The sequence below is a fragment of the Nicotiana tabacum genome, chromosome 23 (genome assembly GCF_000715075.1).
Source record: "Nicotiana tabacum cultivar K326 chromosome 23, ASM71507v2, whole genome shotgun sequence".
In the NCBI taxonomy this organism is placed as follows: Eukaryota; Viridiplantae; Streptophyta; class Magnoliopsida; order Solanales; family Solanaceae; genus Nicotiana; species Nicotiana tabacum.
The window spans coordinates 84,566,743-84,593,873 of NC_134102.1; the positions used below are offsets into that span (position 1 = coordinate 84,566,743).

Here is a 27,131-nt window from a genome sequence, read left to right on the forward strand (position 1 = left end):
CATTCGTCTTGCCTGGATGGTAAATGATGGTAATATCATAGTCCTTTAATAACTCAAAGTACCCGTGCTGCCTCAAATTAAGTTCCATTTGCTTGAACAAATGCTGCAAGCTGTGATGATCGGTGTAAACCTCACATGACACCCCATAAAGATAATGCATCAATATTTTGAGAGCATGAACTACCGTGGCCAACTCCAAATCATGCACGGGGTAATTCTTCTCATAGGGCTTCAACTGACGTGAAGCATATGCAATAACTCGCCCATCATGCATCAATACGCAACACAATCCAATGCGTGAAGCATCTCAATACATATTATACATGCCTGAGCTGGAAGGCAACACTAAAACCGATGTTGTAGTCAAGGCAGACTTGAGCTTCTGAAAGCTTACCTCGTAATCATTGGACCATCTGAACAGAGCACCCTTCTGGGTCAATCTAGTTGAGGGCGCTGCAATAGACGAGAAACCCTCCATGAACTGACAATAATACCCTGTTAACCCCAAGAAACTCCTGATGTCAGTCTTCGTGGTAGGACGAGGCCAACCCTGAACTGCCTCAATATTCTTGGGATCCACCTTAATGCCCTCACCCGATACAACATGCAACAAGAATGCCACGGAATCCAACCAGAACTCACACTTGGAGAACTTAGCATAAAGCTTCTGCTCCCGTAAGATCTGAAGCACTAATCTCAAATGCTGCTCGTGCTCCTCAATACTACGTAAAGTATTATTTATGTTTCACGGGGTGATCCTTTAGGATAAAAAACATAAGACCCTCCATTCTTTTCTATACTAGCTGTTCGCACTATCAAAGTTCGACGTAATTGCACTCCTTGTGATTTTTTAAGACTTGTATCAATTAGTCATATAGTTAATTCTTATATTATAATAAAATTTTCAACTTCTACATTTTTCTTTGCTTATTTGATCACCTAGCTTAATTATCTAACCCACATAGTGTAAACATCGACCGGGACCCACAATTGTGGACTTTGAATATTGCCTAACACCTTCCCTTTGAGGTAATTTGAGCCCTTACCCGAACTTTGGTGACGTTGAGTCAAACAGAGTTATTTGCAAATAGTTGCCTTAACGCACCTTAAAAATCGTTAGGTGGTGACTCTTATCTTTTAATACCTATTTAAAAGAGTTGTCACATGTCGAAACTCGCCTTCACGAGAAAATCGGGTGCGACAACATGGCGACTCTGCTAGGGAAATACTTAGGCTCTTGCCATAACAAATTTAAATTATGTGGATTATTTCCCTTATTTCCCCTTTTTGTATAAATTGCTATGACATGCACATTCCTTCCCTTATTTTCCTTTATTTGTCTAAATTGCTATGGCATGCACATCCCTTCCCTTATTTGCCTTTATTGCTATGACATGTACGCCCTCTCCCGCTTCTTTCATCTTGTCTAAGACTGCTATATCATGACTCTCCTGTCCCTATTTTCCTATTTGCTTCATTACGTTCTCTTACATTTTCATGAGTTAAACTGACTTCTTTCTTTTATCTTGCTTTTCTTTTTCATCTTTACCGTGTTATTTATTGTTTTTATGCACTTTTATCATGCAAATACTTGGCAACGTGTTACTATTTTTGCATAAATTATGATCCATATCACACTCCACTCGTGCAGATTATCAACATAGTGGCGCTTGATGAGTGTCCGCGCTTTCCTGAAATCACCCTTTTAAATCGGAAAAGCTTATTTGCTGTAAAATAGTCGATTAGAGGTGCAGTCGACGATCCCGTGCCTTTCCCTCTCCAGTTATCCACTTGAGAGTATCAGTCTAGACCCTTCTAGAAACCCCACTCTAATTTTAAATGTGCATTTATCATGCCAAACCTAGTACGTATTGAGGCGTCATTGGCGTAACAACCACTTAGATAAACCTTTTCCAAAGTCTGACGGGATTTCCATAATCCCAAAGGACACTATCATGTTATGTGCATTACTTGGGAAAAATGTGCCAACATGTTGATCATTATTGCGTAAGTAATCGAATCTGGAGGGGGAAAGGCTAACCTTTGTTTATTTGCAAAAAATGAAGCATGAAATCCCCAGGTTTGGTATGGTCCAAAATATCCCACCTTTGCTAATTGACTGGTGGAAAGACCTTGCATATTGTGATAAAAATCATGTGAGGAGAGTACTTGGTGACTTGCCATATTTACTGAATATTCGACCAAATAGGGAACTGATCGAGGCCGCTACCATGTTTTGGGACGCAAAAAGAGATGTTTTTTGATTTGGCAATATAGAAATGTCTCCTCTCCTAGAAGAAATAGGAGGTTTCTCCAAGTTGCCTTGGGATACTCCGGGATTACTGGTACCAAAGAATCGTACTCCCCCCGGTTTTTTGAAAATGTTAGGTTTTAAGAAGAATGATGAGCTGCTCTATCTAAAGAAATCATACATCCATTTTGAGTTTCTTTACGAGCGTTATAGGCATAGCAAGTCATATCTTCTTCATCATGATGAACTACCCATTACTTCTTTGGGATGGGTACATCGCCGGGTTTATGTATTCATTGTTTGCCTCTTGGGGTTGTTGATATTTCCAATGAAAGGAGGAAGGATTCATACTCGTTTGACCATGGTCGTCGGGACCTTAATGGATGGTATTGAAGGAGAAACTTATACTATCATCCCAATGATCTTTAGCTGAAATGTACCGCGCCCTAGATCGGTGCAAGCATGGATTCTGACACCTTGAGGGTTGTATTCTATTGCTACAAGTCTGGCTGCTGGAATAATTTCATACAGGCGAGTATCGTCAACAGCTTCTATGAAGGCCACTGAATGACTACATAGCCAACCATCACCCAAAGAAAATGATGTTTGTTCCAGACACGTTTGCAAAGCCTGGAAATGCTGTAAGTTGGGTGCATTTCATTAGCAATCTGACAGACAAACAGGTGCATTGGATGTTCGAATAGTTTCCTAGTAGTGAGTTCATCATCAGATCGAAGGGGACTACTCACTTGGTGTTGATCGGGCAGCGAGGTATCCACTCTTACACTCCTATAAGGGTAATGAGACAAGCCGGAAGAAAATAGTCATACCTCGGGTTTCCAATATGGTCCAGTACAAGGAAGATTTCAAGGGAGATGTCATTCCGTTCAAATTCGAAGCACAACACATGTGGGACCAAAAGATCATTGTGGAAGAGGAAACTATAGAGCCAGACAGGTACCACACCGGTCATATATACTACTATCTGTCATGGCTAGAAGACGACGTAGCGGGAGACATCAAGCCAGGAGTCAATCTGAAGGATAAGGTCATAGATGAAGTGGCTGAGGCACATGTTAAGTATAAAAGGCTGCGCAAAAGGGTGTTCGAGTCTGAAGTTAAATATCTGGAGCAACACAAAGTGAACATGGAGGCGATAAGGGAGTGGAAAGAGATTGCCACCAAGTCAACAAAATGATTGGAATACTTGGAACAAGGATTGATTGAGCTGGAAGGGAAGATGAGAAAGAGACTCTCGGATTGTCAAGGCATGAACAATGATGAAGGAGGGAATCTAGCAAAATATTACTTACTGTTAGATATGCGCGACCTGGGAAACTTGATTGATGGGGTCAAAAGTGCCAAGCATGGAGAAGGTCCTTCAGGGACCCAGTAGATTAGGAGATAATGTTCTTTACTGCTTTCTAGCTTAGATTAGGATATTATTATCAATTTAGTGAAAGTTTGATTTTGGCTCATTTTCGTATTAATGAAATGAAGCAAATGTTGGCACCAATTTTCTCCAAGTCTATGTGTCGCTTAGGCCTACCTCAGGCACAATGAGGTCCCCAAAATTAGGACGCGAATTATTGCATGACTTTGTGAAACATGTTTAATATTGCGAACACTCTTTTATTTCACCTTACTAACTAGGTTACCTTTTCTTTTTTTTTCTTTTTTGATTATTCCCATTCCCAAAGGTTGGTTCGTGCATACTGGCATCATCGATATACACACTAGATCCAGAGGTCCTCCACCTCCTCCTCCACATAGCGACCCGAAAGGCAAAAGCAAGGGAAGATGGATGATTTAAGTATCAAGAAAGACAATGCTACTGTGGCAGAAAACATTGAAACTTCCAATGGCAGAAGTACTCTGGGGCAGAATAAGCTGGTCTTATGTTTGGAGCAGAAAATCCTAGAACTACAGGGTGAGCTCGAGCAGGTCCGAAATCTGGCGAACCTTTCCCTTACGCTCAATGTTCCCGACATCAACCAGCAAAACCCGACTACCCAGAACCAAACACCACCAAAATATGCACAAAATCAGAATCCACCACCCATAGTTCTAAATCCTCCCGCACCACACCAGTATCATAATCCCGCACCTCCCCAAAACCTTAACCCGCCTTCAGTGCCAACCCCTCAACAACACCATCATCATCCAACTCAATAACCGCAAACTACCACTTATCACACTCCCCAAAATGTACCACAACCCACTCTCGATCCCCAAAACAAGACCAATGACCACCCACATACCCAAGTTCCAGGAATCTATCAAAGCAACCCGATATATGGGGTAAGGTCCAACCCGATATATGTGGAAACCTTACCCCATAACCCGCAGCAAACCCTATACATACCTGAATCAACTGAGAAATACATGCTCATTAGAAACATGGCAGAGGAACTCAATAAGCTCACAGGGAGAGTCCAGAGTGTTGAAGTGAGGAAAGGCGTTGGAGGTCTAAACTATGAGGACCTGTGCATTCAGCCGGATGTGGAACTACCAGAGGGTTACAAACCTCCCAAGTTCGAAATGTTTGATGGTGCTGGTGATCCAAAGGTGCATATGAGAACATATTGCGACAAGCTTGTAGGAGTGGGTAAGAATGAATAAATCCGCATGAAAGTGTTCATGCGAAGCCTTATAGGGGACGCTTTGTCTTGGTACATCAGTCAAAACCCAAAAAAGTGGGTTAATTGGGTGAGTATGGCATCAGATTTCATGGATAGATTGAGGTTCAACACGAAAAATGCGCCAGACATTTTCTACATTCAAAACCTCAAAAGAAAGCTGACAGAAACCTTCAGCAAATATGCTACTCGTTGGAGATCAGAGGCAGTGAAGGTAAGGTCAGCACTTGAAGAAAAACAAATGAACAAGTTCTTTGTTAGAGCTCAAGATCCACAATATTACGAAAGGTTGATGGTCATCAAAAATCACAAGTTCTCCAACATCATCAAGCTAGGAGAAAGAATAGAAGAAGGAATTAAGAATAGGATGGTAACCAATTTCGAAGCACTGCAGGCCACGAATAAAGCTTTGCAATAGGGAGGCATTTAAAAGAGGAAAGAAGTGGGTGCCGTGATGGTTTCCCAGGGCCCTAAGTCTCCCCTCACATACCAAGCACCTCCATCCACATATCAAACCTCACCCCCAAAATACCAATACCCTGCCACCACTTATCATACCTACAACACTCAACCTGCATATTACCATTTACCTCCACCCACCCGCCAAAACTACCCAAATCCACATCCTAATTTTGACCACAGACCGCCCAGACAGTACACCCCAATTGCTGAACCCATAGCCCAACTATATGAGAGACTGAAGGCCTCTAGTTATGTCACCTCTATTCCTGCTATTGTTGTGGAAAATCCTTCCCAATGGGTCAAACCCAACAAAACATGTGATCATCATTCAGGCATGAAGGTTCATACCATTGAGGAGTGCCACAAGTTGAAAGACAAAATTTAGACGCTGATCGACACTAAGGTTATACAAGCAAAGGAAGTTGCACCAAATGTTTGCAACAACTCTCTCCCGGATCACAGAGGTGAGGGAGTGAGTGTGATAGAAACTGATGAGGGGTGGGATCAGGAAGGGTCCATTGGACTCATTCGAGAGGGAGACGCTCCTAAAACATCTCCAGTCACCCTCGCACTAGTTGTGGTTCAAACTCAGGTGCCATTTGAAGTTGAGGTAGCTACACCCTTCACTGTAATGGTAGCTCCCACACCATCTTACAAGTTTGATGCCATCCCGTGGGATTATGTTGTAGAAGCAAGGAGAAAGGGAAAAGCCAAAATGGAAGAAATAGGTGTCGCATAAGGTATGACTAGGACTGGCAGAGTTTACACACTTGAGAATCTGGGAGGAACGAGCAAATAAGCTGCACCTAAGCCGTATATTGTTGAGACTGGCACTAGCGATCTCTGGAGGAAGATACAAGCAAGGGATTACTCTATTGTTGACCACTTGAACAAAACTCCCGCTCAGATATCCATCTTATCACTGTTGCAAAACTCAAACGTGCATATGAATGCTTTGATGAAGGTGTTGAATGAAGCTTTTATACCCACCGACATCACTAGTGGAGATATGGCTAACATGGTCAGACATGTATTGGAGAGCCACAAAATCACTTTCCATGAAAATGAGTTACCACCAGAAGGATTGAGTCACAACAGGGCGTTGCACATCACAGTGCAATTCGAAGATAAGTTCATCGCCAGGGTCTTGATAGATGGAGTTTTGAGTCTGAATATATGTCCACTGACCATCTAAAGAGATTGGGTAAAATCCTGCACGAGATACAAATGGGAAGCATGAATGTGAAGGCGTTCGATGGATCTCAGATAGCCACAATCGGAGAAATCAACCTCAATCTACAAATGGGTCCGTCCTGATTTAATGTTGAGTTACAAGTACTTGATATATCTGGTACTTACAATCTATTGTTGGGACAGACATGGATACATGCAGCCGGGGAAGTGGCTTCAACTCTGCACCAGGCTGTGAAGTTTGAGTGGAATCATCAAGAAGTGATCATTCATGGAGATGGGAGCAACCCCATCTACAGCAATCAGACTGTCCCAGTCATCGAAAACAGAAATAAGTTGGGGGGGGGGGAGAAACATATCATCGCATTGAACGGGTTAACGCAATTGAAAAGGACCGATGGTGGAGCAATAAGATAGAAAGAATATTGCTGTGGACAGGATACGAACCAGGCATGGGTCTTGGCAAAAAGCTTCAGGGAATCACCAAACCCGTACAACCACAGTATCATGGCACGACCTTTGGACTCGGATATGAATACACATGGCAAGAATATCAGGATTGGACACTGCCGTGGCGTGCTCCTTATTATCTACTGGAACAACCCGTATCACTTTTGCACCAGACATTCCATCAGGCAGACATGATGTGGGGGTCTGAGGAAGATGAGGTTTTGGCTGGCATGAGGAAGCTGTTTCTAGATGAAGAAGACATGGACTGCAGTGCAATTGTTGAAGAGGAGGATGAGGAAGACCTTACTATTCAAACCATGGAAGAAGGAGCTATTCTCAAGAACTGGACCACTGCACCATCCCGAACTCGCTAAGTTCCTGGGTAGCCTGGAATATTAGCATGAATTATTTTCAAATAGTTTTGAGCATTTAAGAATATTTCAATATTTTGTTTGAAATAATTACTCGAGCCATCGAGTCGTACTTGTTGACATTTTAAAAGTTTTTTTAAGGCATTATTGTTTTACATATTTATCATTATCTTTCCACATTATTTTCAGCATTATTATTACATATCCTGATAAATCTATGTCTGTGACATGTAATGAGACAACGCAACATAAGGACAGTGATTTGGAAGATGTGGAAGATGATATAATACAAGAGGAAATCATCAAAGAAGTAGAGAATTTTAAAAACAAACCAAAGTCTAATTTGGAAGAAACTGAGGCCGTTAACTTTGGGGATTCCGAAACAGTCAAGGAAACTCGTATAAGCATTCATCTATCACCATCAGAGAAAGAAGAGTATATCAGATTCCTAAAGGAGTCTGAAAACATCTTTGCATATTCCTACAATGATATGACTGGTTTAAGTACATCCATAGTAGCACACAAGCTACTCATCAATCCCATGTGTCCACTGGTGAAGCTGAAGCTCAGAAAGTTCAAGCCAGATATGAGTTTGAAGATAAAAGAGGAGGTCACCAAGCAAATCAAAGCCAAGGTTCTCCGAGTGGTAGAATACCCGACCTGGTTGGTCAACATTGTACCAGTTCCAAAGAAAGATGGGAAAGTTAGAGTATGTGTCGATTACCAAAATCTGAACAGATCAAGTCCTAAGGATGATTTCCTGCTGCCTAACATACATATACTGATTGACAACTGCGCCAAGCATGAACTCCAATCCTTCATGGATTGCTTCGCAGAATACCACCAGATTTGGATGGATGAAGAGGATGCCGAAAAGACTGCCTTTATCACACCATGGGGAATATATTGTTATAAAATGATGCTGTTTGGTTTAAAGTATGCTGGGGCCACCTACATGAAGGCCATGACAACTATCTTCCACGACATGATACACAAGGAAATAGAGGCTTACATGGATGATGTTATCATCAAATCTAAAACGAGTTCGGATCACATAGTAGACCTGAAGAAATTTTTCGATCGGCTTTGAAAATACAACTTGAAATTAAACCCTGCAAAGTGTGCCTTCGGAGTTCCTGCTGGAAATTTGTTAGGTTTCATCATCAGCCGCCGAGGTATTGAGCTAGACCCGTCAAACACCAAAGTTATCCAGGACCTACCACCTTCAAAGTATAAGTAAGAAGTGATGAGTTTTCTAGGGCGCCTCAATTACATCAGCCACTTTATAGCACAATCAACGGTGATATGTGAGCCAATCTTCAGAATGCTGAGGAAAGATGCTGCAACAAGCTGGACTGAAAGCCTTCGTCAAAATCAATGAGTATTTATCTAAACCGCCCGTGCTGGTCCCACCAGAACCAGGAAAACCTCTACTTTTTTATGTGTCTATGTTGGATGGGTCTTTTGGTTGTATTCTAGGATAACATGATGAAACTGGAAGGAAGGAGTAAGCGATATATTATCTAAGCAAGAATTTCACGACTTACGAAGCGCGATAGAACGCACTTGCTGTGCTTTGACATGGATAGCCTATAAGTTGAGACATTATTTCTGTGCGTACACTACATATCTCATATCAAGGATGGATCCGCTGAAATACATTTTTCAGAAACCCATGCCTATGGGTAAGTTATCAAAATGGCAAATATTTCTGAGTGAGTTCGACATCGTCTATATAACTCAGAAGACAGTCAAAAGGCAAGCATTGGCGGATCACTTGGCAGAAAATCCCGTATACGGAGAATATAAACCATTGAAAACATATTTTCCCGACGAGGAGGTATCGTTTGTAGGAGAAGATATTACCGAGGCATACAATGGTTGGAGGATGTTCTTCGACGGAGCAACAAACTTCAAAGGAGTGGGTATCAGAGCTGTCTTAGTATCAGAAACCGGTCAACACTATCCGGTATCCGCAAAACTCAGGTTTTCATGCACCAACAATATGGCAGAATATGAGGCCTGCATCCTGGGGCTCAGGTTGGCCATTGACATGAACGTTCAGGAGTTGTTGGTAATTGGAGATTCAGATCTATTGATGCACCGGGTTCTAGGAGAATGGGCTACGAAGAACACCAAAATATTGTCATACTTCCAAGGATTCCGAATGAGTTTGCAGATGCATTAGCCACTTTAGCCTCCATAATACAACACCTAGACATGAATTTCATCGATCCTATCCCAATAGGAATTCATAAACAACCAGCTTATTGTGCTCATGTTGAGGAAGAGATTGACAGAAATCCGTGGTTCCATGACATCGAGGAATACTTGGAAAGGGGAGAATATCCAGAGCACGCTACACACTCAGAAGCGCACGCTTCGAAGATTGACCAATCATTTCTTTCAAAGAAGAGAAATTATTTATAGAAGGAATCCTGACTTGGGATTGTTGCAATGTATCGATGCCAAGAAGGCGTCTAGATTGCTCGAGGAAATACATGCTGGAACTTGCAGACCCCACATGAATGGTTTCGTTTTGGCCAAGAAGATATTAAGAGCAGGATATTTCTGGATGACTATGGAAACAGAATGCATCAAATATTTTCAAAAGTGTCACCAATGCCAGATATATGCTGATATGATACGAGTGCCGCCCAACGAACTCAATGCAACGAGTTCACCCTGGCCCTTCTCTACTTGGGGTATGGATGTCATCGGACCAATTGAACCTGCTGCTTCAAATGGACATAGGTTCATTCTGGTGGATATAGATTACTTCACGAAATGGGTTGAAGCCGCATCCTATAAGGCTGTAACTAAGAAGGTGCTAGCAGATTTTGTTCGGGACATCATCGTTTATCGATTTGGATTACCTGAGTCAATCATTATTGAAAATGTCGCCAATCTCAACAGTGACTTGATGAAATCCATGTGTGAAACATTCAAGATCAAGCATCGAAACTTTACAACATACATGCCGCAAATGAATGGAGCCGTAAAAGCCGCTAACAAGAACATCAAGAAGATATTGAGGAAAATGGTAGACAATTACAAACAATGGCACGAGAAGCTACTGTTTACTTTGCTCGGGTATCACACCACAGTTCGTACATCCACTGGGGCAACCCCCTATCTACTGGTTTACGGTATTAAAGCTGTTATTCCTGCCGAAGTAGAAATACCTTCCTTAAGAATTATACAGGAAGCCGAGCTCACCGTCGCAGAATGGATACGGAGCCGGTATGAACAACTAGCTCTCATTGATGGAAAAAGAATGAGCGCAGTATGTCACGGTCAACTCTACCAGAATAGAATGGCAAGAGCTTTCAAGAAAAAGCTTAGATCAAGGCAATTCACACCGGGGCAATTGGTACTGAAACGGATCTTCCCACATCAGGATGAAGCAAGGCCCTTATATGGTTCACCGAGTGTTAACAGGAGGAACACTTATACTTGCAGAAACGGATGGAGAGACTTGGCCAAAACCTATCAATTCGGACGCAATCAAGAGATACTATGTTTAAGACTATGTTTGCATTCTCTATTTGCCGTAATGGAACTACGCTTGACCTGATTCCCGTATAAGAGGGGATACGTAGGCAGCCCTGTGGGTTCGGTCACATCATAATAAAATCTTCATACCCCATATGGTTAGAAACTGGGGCAGGATCTCGAGTTTGCCCGACCCTATCATGTTTGAAATCACCAAGTAAAGTAACACAGGAAGTACGCATTTAAACAGGGGTAGAATTTTGAGGATCCTCGAAATTCCGAGTTAAGGAAGTACGCATTTAAACAGGGGCAGAAGTTTGAGGAGGATCCTCAAAATTCCGATTTAAGGAAGTTGCAATGTCTCAAAAGCATGTCATAGTCATCAATTCAACAAATTATCTGCTCCCATGCATTATCACATATTTCAAAAACAACTACATTTTATACAAGCAGTTTATCACAGATGTATGTTTTTCGAAAATTTTATTTTTTTAGCAGCCAGGCATTACCCGGGGTAACTCAAACAGGGCCTCCAAACAAGAGCAAAGGCAAAGCAATGAATCAAGAGCACAAACCAACCTTACCCCCCGCAAAACTCACAATTATTCTTTGGATGCAATCACAATGAACATAACAGGAATGACCGCAAATACATACACACAGATCACTATCTTCATAACGATAAAAGTCACCAAACGCAAACACGTCAAGCTAAGAAATGCTTTATCCTCTCGCATTTAGTCATTGTTTTTCTTGCATATGGCTAAGCATTGTCCTTATCGTTGCATAGGGTCAAACACTGCCCTTACGTTGCATGAGGCTAAGCATTGCCTCTACACGGCATGAGGCTAAGCATTGTCTCCATCATTACATAAGGCTAAGCTTTGCCTTTACTACGCACGAGACTAAACACTGCCTCCATAATTTCCATAGGGCTAAGCACTACCCTCATTATTGCATAAGGATAAACATTGCCTTTCCTACATATGATAAACACTGTCTCCATAATTTGCATGAGGCTAAGAATTGCCTCCAGAATTTCATAAGGCTAAGCATTGCCTTTTCCCTGCATGAGACTAAACACTATCTCCATCTCTTGCATGAGGCTAAGCATTGCTTCCAGTATTGCATAAGTCTAAGAATTGCCTTTCCTTGCATGAGACTAAACACTCTCTTCATCTCCTGCATGAGGCTAAGCATTGCCTTTCCTTGCTAGAGACTAAGCACTGCCTCCTTTCCTTACACGAGGCTAAGCATTCCCTCCATCATTGCATAAGGCTAAGCACTGCCTTTCTTTGCATGAGACTAAGCACTGTCTCCATTCCTTGCACGAGGCTAAGCATGGCCTCCATTGTTACATAAGGCTAGGAATTGCCTTTCCTTGTATGAGACTAAACACTCTCTTCATCTCCTGCATGAGGCTAAGCATTGCCTTTCCTTGCTAGAGACTAAGCACTGCCTCCTTTCCTTACACGAGGCTAAGCATTCCCTCCATCATTGCATAAGGCTAAGCACTGCCTTTCTTTGCATGAGACTAAGCACTGTCTCCATTCCTTGCACGAGGCTAAGCATGGCCTCCATTGTTACATAAGGCTAGGAATTGCCTTTCCTTGCATGAGACTGAGCATTGTCTCCACTCTTTGCATCGGGCTAAGCACTGCCCTTATCTCATACAAGACTAAACCTGATCTCGTCTCATTCTCACATACGACTAAGAATCACCTGCTTCCTTTATCAAGCAATACATATTACCACATACTTGCATCTCATGGGCTGAAACATCCACATTGTCCGAAGGCATCATAGTCCAAAGGCACCATCCTCATAGCCTGATGACACCATGCCATGGCCGGAGGATCTCTCAAAATCGCATATCATTATTCAAAGGCGTAATAGTCCAGAGGCACCATCCTCATGGTCCGGGGACACCATTCCATGTCCTGCGAATCCCATATCATACACTTCATGGCCCAGGACATCATAGTCTAAGGACCTCATCCTCATCGTCCAAATACAACTCTCATAGTCCAAAGGTAATTTGTATCATGGTTAAATTTCCTCAATCACCCATATATGTTCACATGCATCGTGTTTTAAGTTTTGTAGTTAACTCAGGAGGAAGCCATTATACAAACAGGAGCAATTCTCGCTCCGATTTCCGTTCACAACATTCACGACACTATCCTACCCAAGAGATCCTTTTTCAAAACATATGACCACTCTTATAACAACTCCATCAGTTTCGTTCGTCGTTGGATCCAGAACTACACACGGTTTGATTTTCGTAACACCAGGGATATGTAGGCAACTTAAGAACAAGGGTTTGACCCCCATTTTTTCAGAAACACATCATCCTCACTCATTTCAGTCAAAATTGGTCATCAATTTCTTTACCAGGCAACTCTTTCATCATTCCCGTATAAAGAGGGGCAGCTGTTGATACACAATTTTGCTCCATATTTTATAAATATCATATATACTTTTAAAATATCATTTCTGCATCATCACCAATTTACAAGAATCATATAAGGACTTTCAGTAATTTTTCATAATTCTTAAGACTTTAAAATTGATTTTCTCTTGCATTTAGATTGTTTAAATGTTTATTAATTATCCTTTCAAATTATTCTTTGATGACTTAATCATCCAAATTTATTATCTACACCTACATGTATGTATTATAATATTCTACTTCATTTTATATAACAACAATTGTATTGTTTGAGCTATTTACACAATTTTACAATAATAGCCTATACTCTACAATTAATTGCATTTATCATTTCATTTAGGGTCAAAATAATATTTTCATATTTTTATAATCTTCAACTATTATTTTAAAGTATTAAGTTTCATAAATAGTATTTTTTTATATTTTATTTAACTATTTTATTAAATTAATTTCCCTTAATTTCTTGTATTTAAAATCCAGCCCAATCCTAAGCCAATATTTCGGGCCAAATTAATGGCCCAACTACCCCAAACCTCATCCCAATAACCCCTAACCCAATACCAGCAACCCATTACCCTATACTCGTCCGCTAACCCAATCCGCCACACATTAAATCATGGCCGATGATCTCAAAGATCAACAACCCACAACCTCCCCCTTATTGTTATTACCCAAACCCCTGAAACCCTAACCCATTACCTCCCAAATGGCCGCCCCAAATTACTCTAGTTTCCCCCTCTCTTCTAAGAAACCCTAGCAGCCGCCTCCCCTAATCTTCTCTGATTCCGACCTAAAGTATGAAATCATTCTGTGATTCACTTACCTTATTCGTAATACCTCGATATTATGTATGCGTCTGTGGAATTACTTGAGTACTTGCTCGATTTTGGCAAGTATGACCTTCTGAGATCGGACTAGATCAACTTTGATCTATGGAATTTGGACGATATTGTGTCTATATACATGAGAGAAAAGGGTGATTCTCGCCTTTACTTGCTGGCTTGCGACCCAGGAACCCTAATTAGGGTTTGGAATTTGATTTCTTTCCTTCAACAGTTACTCTACTGATTGCATGTAATATTTTCCTTTTTCTGGTTTATGTTTTCTTGATTGCTTTCCTTGATTACTCACGTGATTCAACACTATATAAACTCATATCCCAAATTCCCCAAGGAGGAGACATTAATCACTATTATTCTTTTACTCTTTCACTCTATATTGTTCTGAACTTTGGCTCTTGGCTGACTGAAAGCCAGGGCCACCGGAATTCGACTAATTAACCTTTTTTGGTGCGAGCACTGCCCGGGGTTCATCTGAAACCATTGGAAACTCTGACACACTTAGATTATAGGTTCTACTGCTCTTTGTTGACATTTGGAGTACTGTTGAGATTGTTCTTCTTGTTTATCTGTTTATCACTTGATAACTGGTAAGTTTCTTGGCCTTCGCAGTTTCATTCTCCTTCATTTGTGTTCGTATTATTTACACTCATGCCACTGAAATTTGTGAGTTAATATGTTTCTATGCCACCTATGTATGCAGCCTTATTGGCTCTGAAGTTGTCTTGTGACTCTGAGCTTTTTCTAGTATTTGAACTTGCTAAAATTTCCAACTCTGATATGTCAATTACCTGTGTTTAATATGAATGATTGTTGGATCTCTTAAGCATGTTTACCTTAATGTCTGTGTTTGAATGCTTTTTACCAGTTACTCTCCCTGAATTTATCCCCTACTTTATTCTTCATCCTTACGATAGACAACTCATGTGTTCTAATGTATTTGATACTCTACTGCGACCAATTCTTAACTGTGATGTCAGCCAATTATGAGCTTTATTGTGTGTTCCATGCTTAGTTCAATCCTGGGTGGTTTAATAATACTTATAGTCTGTAAGGTAAAATGTAATATCCAACCTTTATGTGACAATCTAGCTCTTAATGTGTCTTTGTATATTGAGAATTCTGGCTCTACTAAACCTATTTAGTTTACTATGTTATGCTGATGTTTGTTGTCAATCTTACTTTCCTACCTTGTCCTGAATTGTTATGTCAACCAAACTCATGCTTAGGAAGTAATTTCATCCATGCCTAACTTGTTACTCTTTTGGTCCTGCCGTTCATAAGGACCTGTTATTTTGCTGAATCCTGCACTCCTTAGTACTAGTTCAGACCTTAGGAATAAATTTTACAGCTGACCTTCTTTCACCATATATGGCAAAATAGTATTAGATTTGATGCTTACTTCTCTTACTGTTGAAGTTTGATATTGTCTCTTGTACTGTGATAACTTTCTCTTATTAAGTAATTGCTCGACCATGAACCTATACTGTTAATTTCCATGTTGAACTTACTACATTGAGGTTGTTCTTTATTGCTCCCTTAGCTTTTCATGATCAAATCCCCTATTTGAAAATTGTCTTAAGCTGTTTTTGGCCATGCTAGTGTTTGAAACTTCATTCGAAAGAGTCTGTTATCCTAGGATAATCAATCATGTCCCCTTAAAATTCAAGCATGAACTCGTCTTGTATGTGTCCTGCCAATATGTCACATGATTTTGTCTATACATCTTGGTGATAATTAGCTTTACCAAGATGCTGGGGCAAGCAAAGCTGACCGGAAGCATCATTCTGGTGGCAAAACTTTTAGCTGGATTCAACTTGAGAAGTGTGACAACCCGAGGAGATATTTTGTTGCCCACAAACGCCGAATGATTGATCAAAACAACTCTATTCGAAATGGTAAATGGCGATATGGGTTATAATGTAATCCTCGGAAGGTCGTGGACACAAGAGATGAAGGCCGTACCCTCAACGTATCACTAGTTGTTAAAATTCCCAACCCTGGAAAAAATCAAGTAGATAAGAGGAGACCAACCAGTGGCAAGGGAGATGAACGCAACAACTATTTCGAGAAGCAAGGGGAATGGTCCTAGCAAATAGCAATTACAGGAATCGATGCCTTTCCCATTCCCGAATGAAGACGATAAAGGCGAGGAGTCATCAGAATCCCACCAGGTGCCAAGATATTTTAAGGTACCAGAGGAGACGAATGCGACCAAGTTGACCGCGCAAGAACTCGAGCAAGTGGCCCTATTCGAAGAATTTTTGGAAAGGAAGTTTCACTTGGGAACATGACTCGATCCCGAAATCAGGTTAGAATTTACAAATTTTCTTAAAGCTAACGCAGATTGCTTTGCATGGTCACACTTGGATATGACAGGTATCCCATTAGAGGTGGTCGTTCACAATCTGCGTCTGGACCCAAATTTCCCACCGTTAAGGAAAAAGAAACGTCTGATAGCTGAGGTCAAGAATAGGTTTGTTAAAGAAGAGGTAACTCGACTACTCAATATCGGTTCCATTCGGGAGGTAAAATATCCATAATGATTATCCAATGTAGTTGTAGTTCCAAAAAAGAATAACAAGTTTAGGATGTGCGTAGATTATAAGTATTTAAATAAGGCGTGCCCTAAGGACTAGTTTCTGTTGCCAAACATTGATCAAATGATTGATGCTATAGCCAGACACGAGTTAATGAGTTTTCTTGATTCTTACTCCGGGTACAATCAAATCAAGATGAACTCGGAGGATCAGGAAAAAACTTCTTTCATAACAAACTTTCATATATTGTGACAATGTGATTCCTTTTGGGCTTTAGAATGCCGGAGACACTTATCAGAGGCTCGTTAATAAAATGCTTGAGAATCAGATAGGCAAAACATTGGAAGTATACATTGATGACATGTTAGTCAAGTCTTCGAATGCAATAAATCGTTTGAAACATCTTCAAGAAACATTCGACGTTCTGAGGAAGCATAACATAAAACTCAACCCGAAGAAATGCGCGTTCGGGGTTAGTTCCGGTAAGTTCTTGGGATTCCTGATTTCGCAAAGATGGACCGAGGTAAATCCCGATAACATCAAAGCTATTAAAGACATTCTGGACCAACTAACGAGTGTGAAGGAAGTACAGAGGCTAACCGGGAGGTTGGCGGCTCTAAGCAGATTCAACTCAAGATCCTTAGAAAAGTGCCATCACTTCTTTTCACTTTTGAAAAAGAAGAACGATTTTTCATGGACTTCGGAATGAAAACATGCACTTAAAAACCTAAAAATATACCTGTCCATAGGGGTGTACAAAGAAAACCAATAAACCACATCAAACTGATAATTCGAGTCAAACCGAAAAAAACCCGATGTGGTTTGGTATTGAAAAATAAAACCCGACCATAATTGGTTTGGTTTGGTTTTAACTAAAAAAAGTCAAACCGAAATCAAACCAACCCGATAGTATATTTATATAATTTTTAAAAATATTTTATACATATAAATATTTATTGTTATGTAATTTAGAAATATTTCTTAAACATTTTCACAGTTTTATCTTTTAACGTATTATTCAAGTTTAGATTGAAAATTCTTGAATGGTAAATAAATTTTATAGCCCATAAATGTAGTAACTCAAACAAAGTTCGAAACAATACTAATGCTAACAAAAAAAATTCAATTCAATACTAGAAATGACGATATTGTTGGATAATTATTTTATTTTTACACTAGTTTATAATGAAAATGCATAACTTAGTTTATCTTTTTCTTTAGTTCTTAGTTATGTAATTAATATTAGTACTTATTAGCTATACTTATTTTAGCATGGCCTATGTTGTATTTTTAGATTATGTTAGTTTTTATTATGCTTATTAATTAGCAATATTTATTTTATGTAATTTTATCTATGTTATTGAATATTTTAGTATAATGCTATGACTTATCTCATATTATTGTGTTAGTATATTGAAAAATACGTTATATATAGTTGTATTTTACTAGGACTTAAGAAATATTTGGAGCACAAGTTACATATTTTATGCTATGAAGACTTTACCAGAAACAAAACCCGAAAAAATCCAAAACCCCCGAAAAACACCGAGATTGAAAAACCCGACTTACTTGGTCTGGTTTGGTTTATAAATTTAAAAACCCGACACCATTGGTTTGGTTTGATAATTGAAAAATTCGAACCAACCCGACCTATGTACACCCCTACTTGTCTAGCCCCCCGTTACTATCAAACCAGGGGAGGGTGACAATTGTTGATATATTTAGTGGTCTTGGAGGTATCAGTATATGCAGTTTTGGTCAGAGAGGAAGAATGTACACAATTTTCCATTTATTATGTTAGTAATATACTTTCAGGAGCAAAGACTCGCTATTCGCACCTCGAAATGCTGGCCTTAGTTCTCGTAGTCGCCTCTCGAAAGCTTAGGTCTTATTTCCGGTGCCACAATCTTATATTGTCGTTGTGACAACTTTTCCTTTGAGGAATGTCCTTCACAAGCTTGAATTGTCAGGCCGTTTGGCTAAATGGGCATTCGAGATTAGTGAATTCGACATTGAGTACAAGGTCATGAATGCGATCAAGTCACAAGTTCTGGCCGAATTTGTGGCCGATTTTAGTCCCGGATTAATGCCCCTGGCTGCTAAGGAAGCAGTTCTGTGTCGGAAAAGGCATAGGGAGTTTGGACCTTATTTACAGATAGAACTTCCAATGCAAAAAGGTCTGGTCTCGGGTTAGTTCTAATCACGCCCTCGGGGAAACCATGAGGTAGGACATTAAAACTATTCCGTTAACTAACAATGAAGCTGAGTATTCGTCTTTGGTTATAGGATTTGAACTAGCCTAGGGACTAGGCTCTGAGGTCATCGAAGTAAAATGCGAGTCCCAGCTGGTAGTAGACAAAGTGTATGGGATTATCAACGCAAAGGAAGAGCGCATGCGAAAATATTTGAACAAGGTTTAGGCATTACTTACGTGATTCATGGAATGGTCTATCATCCACATTCTGAGGGAGGAGAATGTGGAAGCAGATGCACTGGCTAATTTAAGGTCATCCACAGAAATGAAAGGATCTGACTCTGGTACTGTCATCCAACTTCTACATTCGATAATGGATGTGGACGGTTACTACGAAGTCAATTCAACCAACTTAGTCTGGGACTGGAGGAACAAGTTCATCGAGTATCTTCGGCATGGTAAATTACCCGAAGATCTGAGGCGTCCCGGGCACTATGTACCAAAGCAAATCGCTACTGCCATCGTGGATGGGCATTTATATAGAAAATCATACCAAGGACCATTGGCCCGGTGTCTGGGGGCCTCAGAGGCGGACTATGTGATGAGGGAAGTCCACGAAGGAATTTGCGGGAACCATTATGGTGCACACTCGTTAGTGCTAATGTTGATTAGGGCAGGTTACTATTGGCTTCAGATAGACCAGGACACAAAGACGTTTATTCAGAAGTTTGATAAATGTCAACGCCATGCATAGTTGGTGTGCCAACCAGAAGAACCCTTGAATTAGATGTTGTCCACATGGCCATTCATGAAATGGGGAATGGACATAGTTGGTCCTCTACCACTAGGTCCCGAAAAAGGTAAGTTTTCTTTTAGTTTTAACTGACTACTTTACTAAATGGGTTGAAGCAGGTCCTTACCAAAAGATCGATGAACGCGAAGTGGTGGACTTCATATGGGACCACATAATCTGCCGATTTAGAATACTGAAGAAAATTGCTTGTGACAGCAGGCCTCAATTCGTAGGCTCAAAAGTCGCCAAATTTTTGGAAGGATTGAAAATCAAGAGAACTACATCTTCACCATACCATCCAAGTGCTAATGTGCAGGCGGAATCAACCAATAAGGTAATTATTCAGAACATGAAAAAGAAGTTAGAAGATGCTAAGGGCAAATGGCCCGATGAGCTAGCTGGAGTACTATAGGTATATCGGATAACGGCGAAGTCGAGCACGGGATAAACACCTTTCTCTCTCGTGTATGCTGCGGAAGCTCTGATACCGGTGGAAGTGGGGAAGCCGACTTTACAATTTTCCGAACAAATGAAGAAGCAAATAATAAAGCGTTGCTGGTGAGGCTGGACTTGCTCGATGAACATAGGTACTTGGCATACGTGAGGATGGTGGCTCAAAATCAAAGGATGGAAAGATATTATAATCACATGGACAATCTCCGTTACTTTAAGGTAGGAGACTTGGTTTTGAGAAAGGTGACTCAGAGCACTCGAAAAGTCAATGCCGGGAAGTTGGGACCAACATAGGAAGGTCCTTACTGGGTTTTGGCTATCACCGGTAAAGGGTCGTACGAGTTGGAAAATCAAGATGGAGTCAAATTTTCCAGCAATTAGAATGTGACTCACCTCAAAAGGTATTATTGCTGATAGGTCCTACCAATACTGAAAGTATATGCTATACTCTTTTTCCCTTCGTCTAGTTTTTGTCCCAATCGAGTTTTTCTAGCAAGGTTTTTAATGAGGCAGTAACGAAAAACATACTAAGAAGGGAGTGTCATCGGCAAAGGAAAGACCTTTAGATATCATGGCACGAAAACTTTCACATCGATGGTAAATAGCTATGTGTATGGTTAAATAATCTTTGGTATGATGGCAAGCTTTTCCTTCCATCACTAAATAAGGATTACTTAATCATTCACAAGTTGTTTCCATCGATGAAGCAAGACTTCAAGTATTCGAATCTGCATGCTTCATATTCGAACACTAGGGGGGATATAATATCTGATACGACACCAAAAGTGTCACGCACATCGAGGATTGTTAGAACCGAGATCAATAATGTCTCATCAAGGCCGAGGACTGCACGATCAGCCCATAAAAATAAGTTGTAAAAGTTAGCCACATGTATTGGCAATTTTATTTTAGCAAATAAATGCTTATGTACTTTTAAAGATAGAAGGAATAAAATAAAGTCCTTTTATTTTTATCTTATTTCTTGTCTAAATGATGAGTTAATTTTATGGTTTGAAAGTTAACTAAAACTTCAAATTCTTGTACTAGAATGAACATGAGACGTCCTCTTCAAGAGCACCATAAAGATAAGGGCCCTTTCTTATGAAACCCTCATAGTAAAGGGTAGATTCTGGAAGAGTTTATACCCCGAATCAAAAGCTATCGGATGAAAATATACTTGAAGCTTTAATCGACTAAACACAAAAGGAATATTTTTGCACAACACTTAAGCAAAAACATTCTTTACTTATTTATCAGGTGCCAAACTCGGTGAAAGATTTGACACAGTTACAAAATATAAAAAAAGAAAAGAAAAAGAAACAAAATAAGAAGAAGATATACATCATTGCTGCCAAAACCCGAAGGGAGAGATGGATCTACATTTCCCCGGTAGAGGAAGGCGGATTCAAAACTACCGGTTCAGGACCTTCATCTTCTTCAGTATCCCCTTCGATTCTCAAGTACTCGGAACCAGTACTCGAGGAGTTACTCGTAACGGGCCGAACAAGAAGATTTTGGTGAGCAGATAACTCTAGTTCTCGGGCCTAGGCAATACAATGGTCTATGTTGGCGATACCCACTTTGGCCTCCTCCAAGGTCTTCCTCTTCATATGGTATATGGAATATGTCTTCTCAGAGACTAGGGAATCCTCTTGGTCTTGGAGTTTATCCTAAAGTTTATCGATTTTGGCATGAAGCTCTTTTCTTTTAGATTTCATAGCACGGAGGCGGGCGTCGAGCTCAACTTGAGTGAAGCCGATTTTGGTACATGACCTCTTAAGCCTCTCTTCCATTCAGGCCCTCTTTTCCTCAACAACATTGGCCTCCTCGGTTTTGGAGCTTAAGTCTGCCTTCAAATTATTGATCTGCTCCTCGAAGGCAGACTCGCACTCGGCAGCAGCAAGCACATCGTCATGGAGCTCGACCCACTTAGCCTTAGCATCTTGAAGTTTTTCATGTAATTGAGTAGATTCATGGTTGTGGGCCATTTTATCTTGCTCGCTCTGCTGCAACCGGGCCTCAAGCTCGTTCATCTTTGCGGCTTTTACCTCCAGCACCAGGAGGCACACGACAAGCTGGTTCCTTTTAGCTAAGAATTGATACCGCTCGAAAACAAGTCCTTGTTTATCAAGGATCAATCTCTGCAGACTCTCAGAAGGGAGAAAGTTGGCCTAAAATAGAAGGTTGAAATTAGGATTATCATTGCAACATGTAAGCAGAAAAGAAAATACGAGGAAACTAGTACGGTACCTGTGCCGTGTTATGCATTGCATTGTTTATCAAACACTCCCCAGAAAGGTAGCGCATTTTCTTCCAATTTTTTGCCGAAACCAGTGTCTTTATTTAATTGGCGAGCTCCACCGGCCTTGAAAGGACGTGACAATCCTGTAAAATTGAAAGAGTGGCGTTTCGCCTCCCTTGGGTTTTTTAGAGAAGGTACAACATAGTTGCTCCCCAAGTTCCCATAGTCGGGAGACCAATAGGGACAAGCATCCCTCTCTTGTTCAGATGGTACCGGTGGATGAGATGTAGTTGTTGCTAGTGGCGAAGGTGCAACTAGTGTCGATGGGCGTGAACTCATCGGTGTGGAAGGTGAAGAAGCAGCGGTGGCAGAAGAAGTATTAATTGTTATTTGCTTAGTGGTTAGAGGCAGAAGAGGCCCAGGGTCCGAACTCCTTGGACCTGAGGCAACAATGGGGGTCGGAAAGCGAGAATCGGCATTCTCGACCAAGCACATCTCACCCCAAAGGGCCTTAACTTCATCTGACGTCGGGTTTTGAATCTCTCCCGGCTAAGCATCCGGTTGAGTTGATGAAGATATTTTTCTCTTTTGAAGGGAAGTATTTTTATCACTGGCTTCCCCTTCATCAAGAGGACCAATGTCACCAGCTCGGATGACATTTTCTTTTCTCTCTTCTCCTAAGTCCCAGCCAAAGAGGGGCATTTTTTCTTCAATTTCTTGTCCTTGGGATGGAGAATCCGAGAAGAGGCATCCTCACTAGAAGCAGATCCTCGAATTTTGCTTCGGGCAAGGGCATTTTGCAGCACCCTCCTGGCGTCTTCAGGGTCAACTAAGACGTCTACTTCGGGGCAGACGATAGAGCCCCTCGGAATCCCTGTATCAAGCAAAAATAAAGTTAGCAATTTATCTATTCAATAGATTTCTTGTGTCCGAATGAAGATAAGGGAAAGAGTGACTTGTATTACCATGGTGTTTGTACTTCCACCCATATTTTGGGGGCCATTTCCTTCCACCGGTAGAATTCTGGAGTCGTGATTTCTAGAATTTTCTGAAGCCACTAGTCCAGGCCTTGAACCCATGGTGGTTCCCTTCGGGTAGCTGAAATGACAGAAACGAGAAAATCAGTAACAACGGAAAATAATCTTTTCACGAAGGAAGGAAGTGAATGATCGAAAACTTACGAAAGTTATTCCACGACTCGGGAAAAGTTGGAGTTGTGGCCGAAAAGATGTCCCTGGTTGCAATGATGATGAATCGTTTCATCCATCCACAATCGTTGTTATCGTTTACGCTGGTGAGAAGAGTGTGGTGACGACACTTGCTAAAATTTATTACTCCCCCACGAAAACTTTTGGGAGAGTAAAGGTTCATTATATGTGCAAGAGTTATGGTTTTCCCGGTCTTCCTGCACAGTTGGCGAAGGCAGGCCACCGTCCTTTATATACATGGGCCTACTTGCGCTAAGCTGACCTGATATCGGTGACAAGACTCCAAAATTATTGGGTCGAGCCCTACTCTCGACCCCAGGGAGAATGGACCCAAGGTAAAGGGGTACATATAGACATACGTAAACCCCTCCTTGGAGAAAGTAACCTGATCTATCATATCCCGGGCAAGGATTTCAATATTAGAGCAGTTGCAGTCCTCCTTCACAGTTGGGATACTAGAAGGGCGAATGGAGGAGCGATACCCACTAACTTGCCAAGTCCGTGAAGATGCAAAAGGAGCCTTCTCTTGAAAATCATTCCCAATGATGAGATAATGTGGTATGATGGTGCTAACAGTGGGAGGATCAGAATCGATATCAATCTCCTTGTCATTGTTTTTCTTTGGGCCTCCACCAAAGAGAAGACCAGTGTTTTCGAAGAAAGAAGTGAAAGAAGCCATGGTAACAAAAGCTCAGTAAAATTCTTGCTGAGATAGTTGAAGAAGATAGAAACGTTTCTAAGCAGATGCAAAGAGCAAGAAAGGCTTATGAATGTTGTAAATGTGAAGAAGTGAAAATGTTGAGTATGGAAGTTATAAACGGCAAATATCGTGTTCATGATTACCTCGAAAACTAACGAAAATAATTGTTAAATCATGGGGCAACACGTGTTTGGGGTATTAAATGCGAGAAGACATGCGTCCTTTCAAGGATCAGAGATTGTTAAGGAATTTTCCCGCCAAGAAAGGAATCTTCATCAACTTTCCGATAACACTAAAATATGTCACCGAAAAGTAGTAGGACTATATGTATGGGATAAAATTGGTTTACAACGGATGGTCGAATAGTAACATGACAGGTGGAACCAAAGTTAGGCAAAGGGCAAGTCAGAAAATAACTAATACCGGATACATCGAATGTAATCGATACCGGGCAAATTTCGAAGGGAGCGTAGTTGGCAGTAGAAGTTCAACGGGTCTGTCATCGGAAAATATTCAACGGGAGAATATTTATTAACAATAAATAAGCGACCGTTGTAGAGAATATTTGCATTCAAGGTCGACAGTTACATACAAATCAATGACTCTTTTATTACCATTTAAAAGGGGCTTGATTATAGGATCTTATTTTTCTAGGTAGAGCTATAAATAGAAGGCTTAACAGCCATTGTAAAGACTAGAAACATTCTATACAAAAAAGGATATAGTTTAATATTTTGCTCTACAATTAACAGCTTTATTTCACTTTTTTATTATTCCCATTTATGCTCTAGAAGATGTGGAGTTCGGAGCTAGGCTCGTTATCTTCTTCAATTTCAACTGATAGTGAATAATACTTTTGTGAGCGAGCAGAACCTGTACTCTAATACCAGTTATTGGGAATAAATCCTCTACAAAAATAATATTCACAGTAATAAAATTAGAATAATAATGTAGCACCGAGATACGGTAATTAACAAGAATAGAAGAGTAACAACGACACAAAAGATTTTTACGTAGAAAACCCTTTTGAATAAGGGGAAAAACTACGGCCCCGAGAGAAGCAACTGATATCACTATAGCAAGAAATTTTACACTTTGTAGGTCCGAGTAAATACTCCAAAGATCACTACAACACTCAAAAGAATAACCCTCTTTTGATATTCCCATCGTACTACAATATCGCTCACTCTCTATTTTTCTCACAGACTATTTTCTTATACCCTTTCTGTGAAACCTCACTCTTTCTTTCTAACTCTTGGATATATTTTTCCTCTAAGATTGGTGTGTTGAGATGAGAGCCGAAGATCTCCTTTTATAGACAGAGCCTTACCCTCTCACGCCTACTATATTTGACATTTTCCTTCAATTTTGACAATTCAGAAACGGTGGCTGCTAATTCAAAGAAAAAGACTTAGAAGCTTTTATCAAAGGCCTTAAATCATGGTATGGACCCCACAAATCTCCCCCCAGTCCCATTCACATTAAGGAGGTAACACCGGAGATTCTAGTTTGAGTGCATGCCGACAAGTTCTTTGCATAGCTCAAACTTATCTCTTGGTACTACCTTGGTCAGCATATCCAAAAGATTCTCACTTGTATGGATCTTCTTGACCTGCATAGATTCATCCTCTATCCTTTCTCGAATCCAGTGATATCTCACGTTGATATTCTTCGTCCTTGCATGATACATGGTGTTTTTGCTCAGGTCTATTACACTTTGACTGTCATAATAGATGACATACTCATTTTAATGTAATCTAATCTCTCGAAGGAACCATTTCAGCTAAACCATCTCCTTGCCAGCTTCAGTAGCGGCAATATACTCTTCTTCAGTTGTAGAGAGTGAAACACACTTCTGCAACTTTGATTACCATGATATAGCTCCCCCTGAAAATGTGAACAGGTATCCTATAGTAGATTTACGATTATCAAGATCACCTGCCATATCAGCATATATAGCCCTGCAAGATTGGATCTGATCCTCAAAACACAAGCAATCTCCTACAGTACCTCTTAGGTACTTGAGTATCCACTTGACTGCTTCCTAAAGTTCCTTTCCAGGATTTTCAAGGAATCTGCTAATAACACCAACTGCATGAGCAATATCAGGTCTGGTGCATACCATTGCGTACATCAAGCTTCCGACTGCTAAAGAATAAGGAACTCTAGCCATGTTCCCTTTCTCCTCCACTGTTGTAGGACACATCTTCTTGCTCAACTTTAGATGACTAGCAAGAGGTGTGCTGACTAGATTAGCATTCTTCATGTTGAAGCGTTCCAGTACACGTTCAATGTACTTCTCCTGAAACAGCCACAACTTTCCGCTTGTTCGCTCTCGAACTATCTTCATACCCAGAATTTGTTGTGCTGGGCCCAAGTCCTTCATATCAAATGACTTGGACAAATATCCCTTCAACTTTGCGATCAGCCCCTTGTCTTTTCCTATAATTAACATGTCATACAACAACAATATAATAAAGTTATTCTCAGAAAATCTTTTGAAGTATACACATGGATCAGAATATGTCTTTGTGTAAGTTTGACTTTTCATGAATGAGTCAAACTTCTTGTACCACTGCCTTGGTGCCTGCTTCAACCCATAAAGACTCTTATTCAGTTTGCACACCATGTGTTTCCTTTCAGCTACTTCAAATCCTTCTGGCTGCTCCATATAGATATCCTCTTCCAAATCTCCGTGAAGAAATGCAGTTTTCACGTTCAACTGCTCCACTTCAAGATCTAGGCTAGCTGCTAAGCTCAAGATTGTTCGAATATAACTCATTATGACAACAGGTGAGAAATTTTTATCAAAATCAATACCTTTCTTCTGCTTGAAGCCTTTTACCACCAA

At 40.6% G+C, this 27,131-nt stretch overlaps 2 protein-coding genes across 2 annotated transcripts; both read left to right on the forward strand.

The window, feature by feature from the left end:
- Positions 1–19,128: 19,128 nt before the first annotated feature.
- LOC142177251 (uncharacterized) lies at positions 19,129–19,638 on the forward strand. The gene has a single exon (XM_075245722.1). It carries the CDS (start codon positions 19,129–19,131, stop codon positions 19,636–19,638), a length of 510 nt encoding a protein of 169 aa, XP_075101823.1.
- A 66-nt stretch (positions 19,639–19,704) lies between these two features.
- On the forward strand, positions 19,705–21,841 carry LOC142177252 (uncharacterized). The gene is made up of 3 exons (XM_075245723.1): positions 19,705–19,744; positions 19,797–20,011; positions 21,767–21,841. Exons 1-3 carry the CDS (start codon positions 19,705–19,707, stop codon positions 21,839–21,841), a joined length of 330 nt encoding a protein of 109 aa, XP_075101824.1.
- The last annotated feature ends 5,290 nt before the right edge of the window (positions 21,842–27,131 follow it).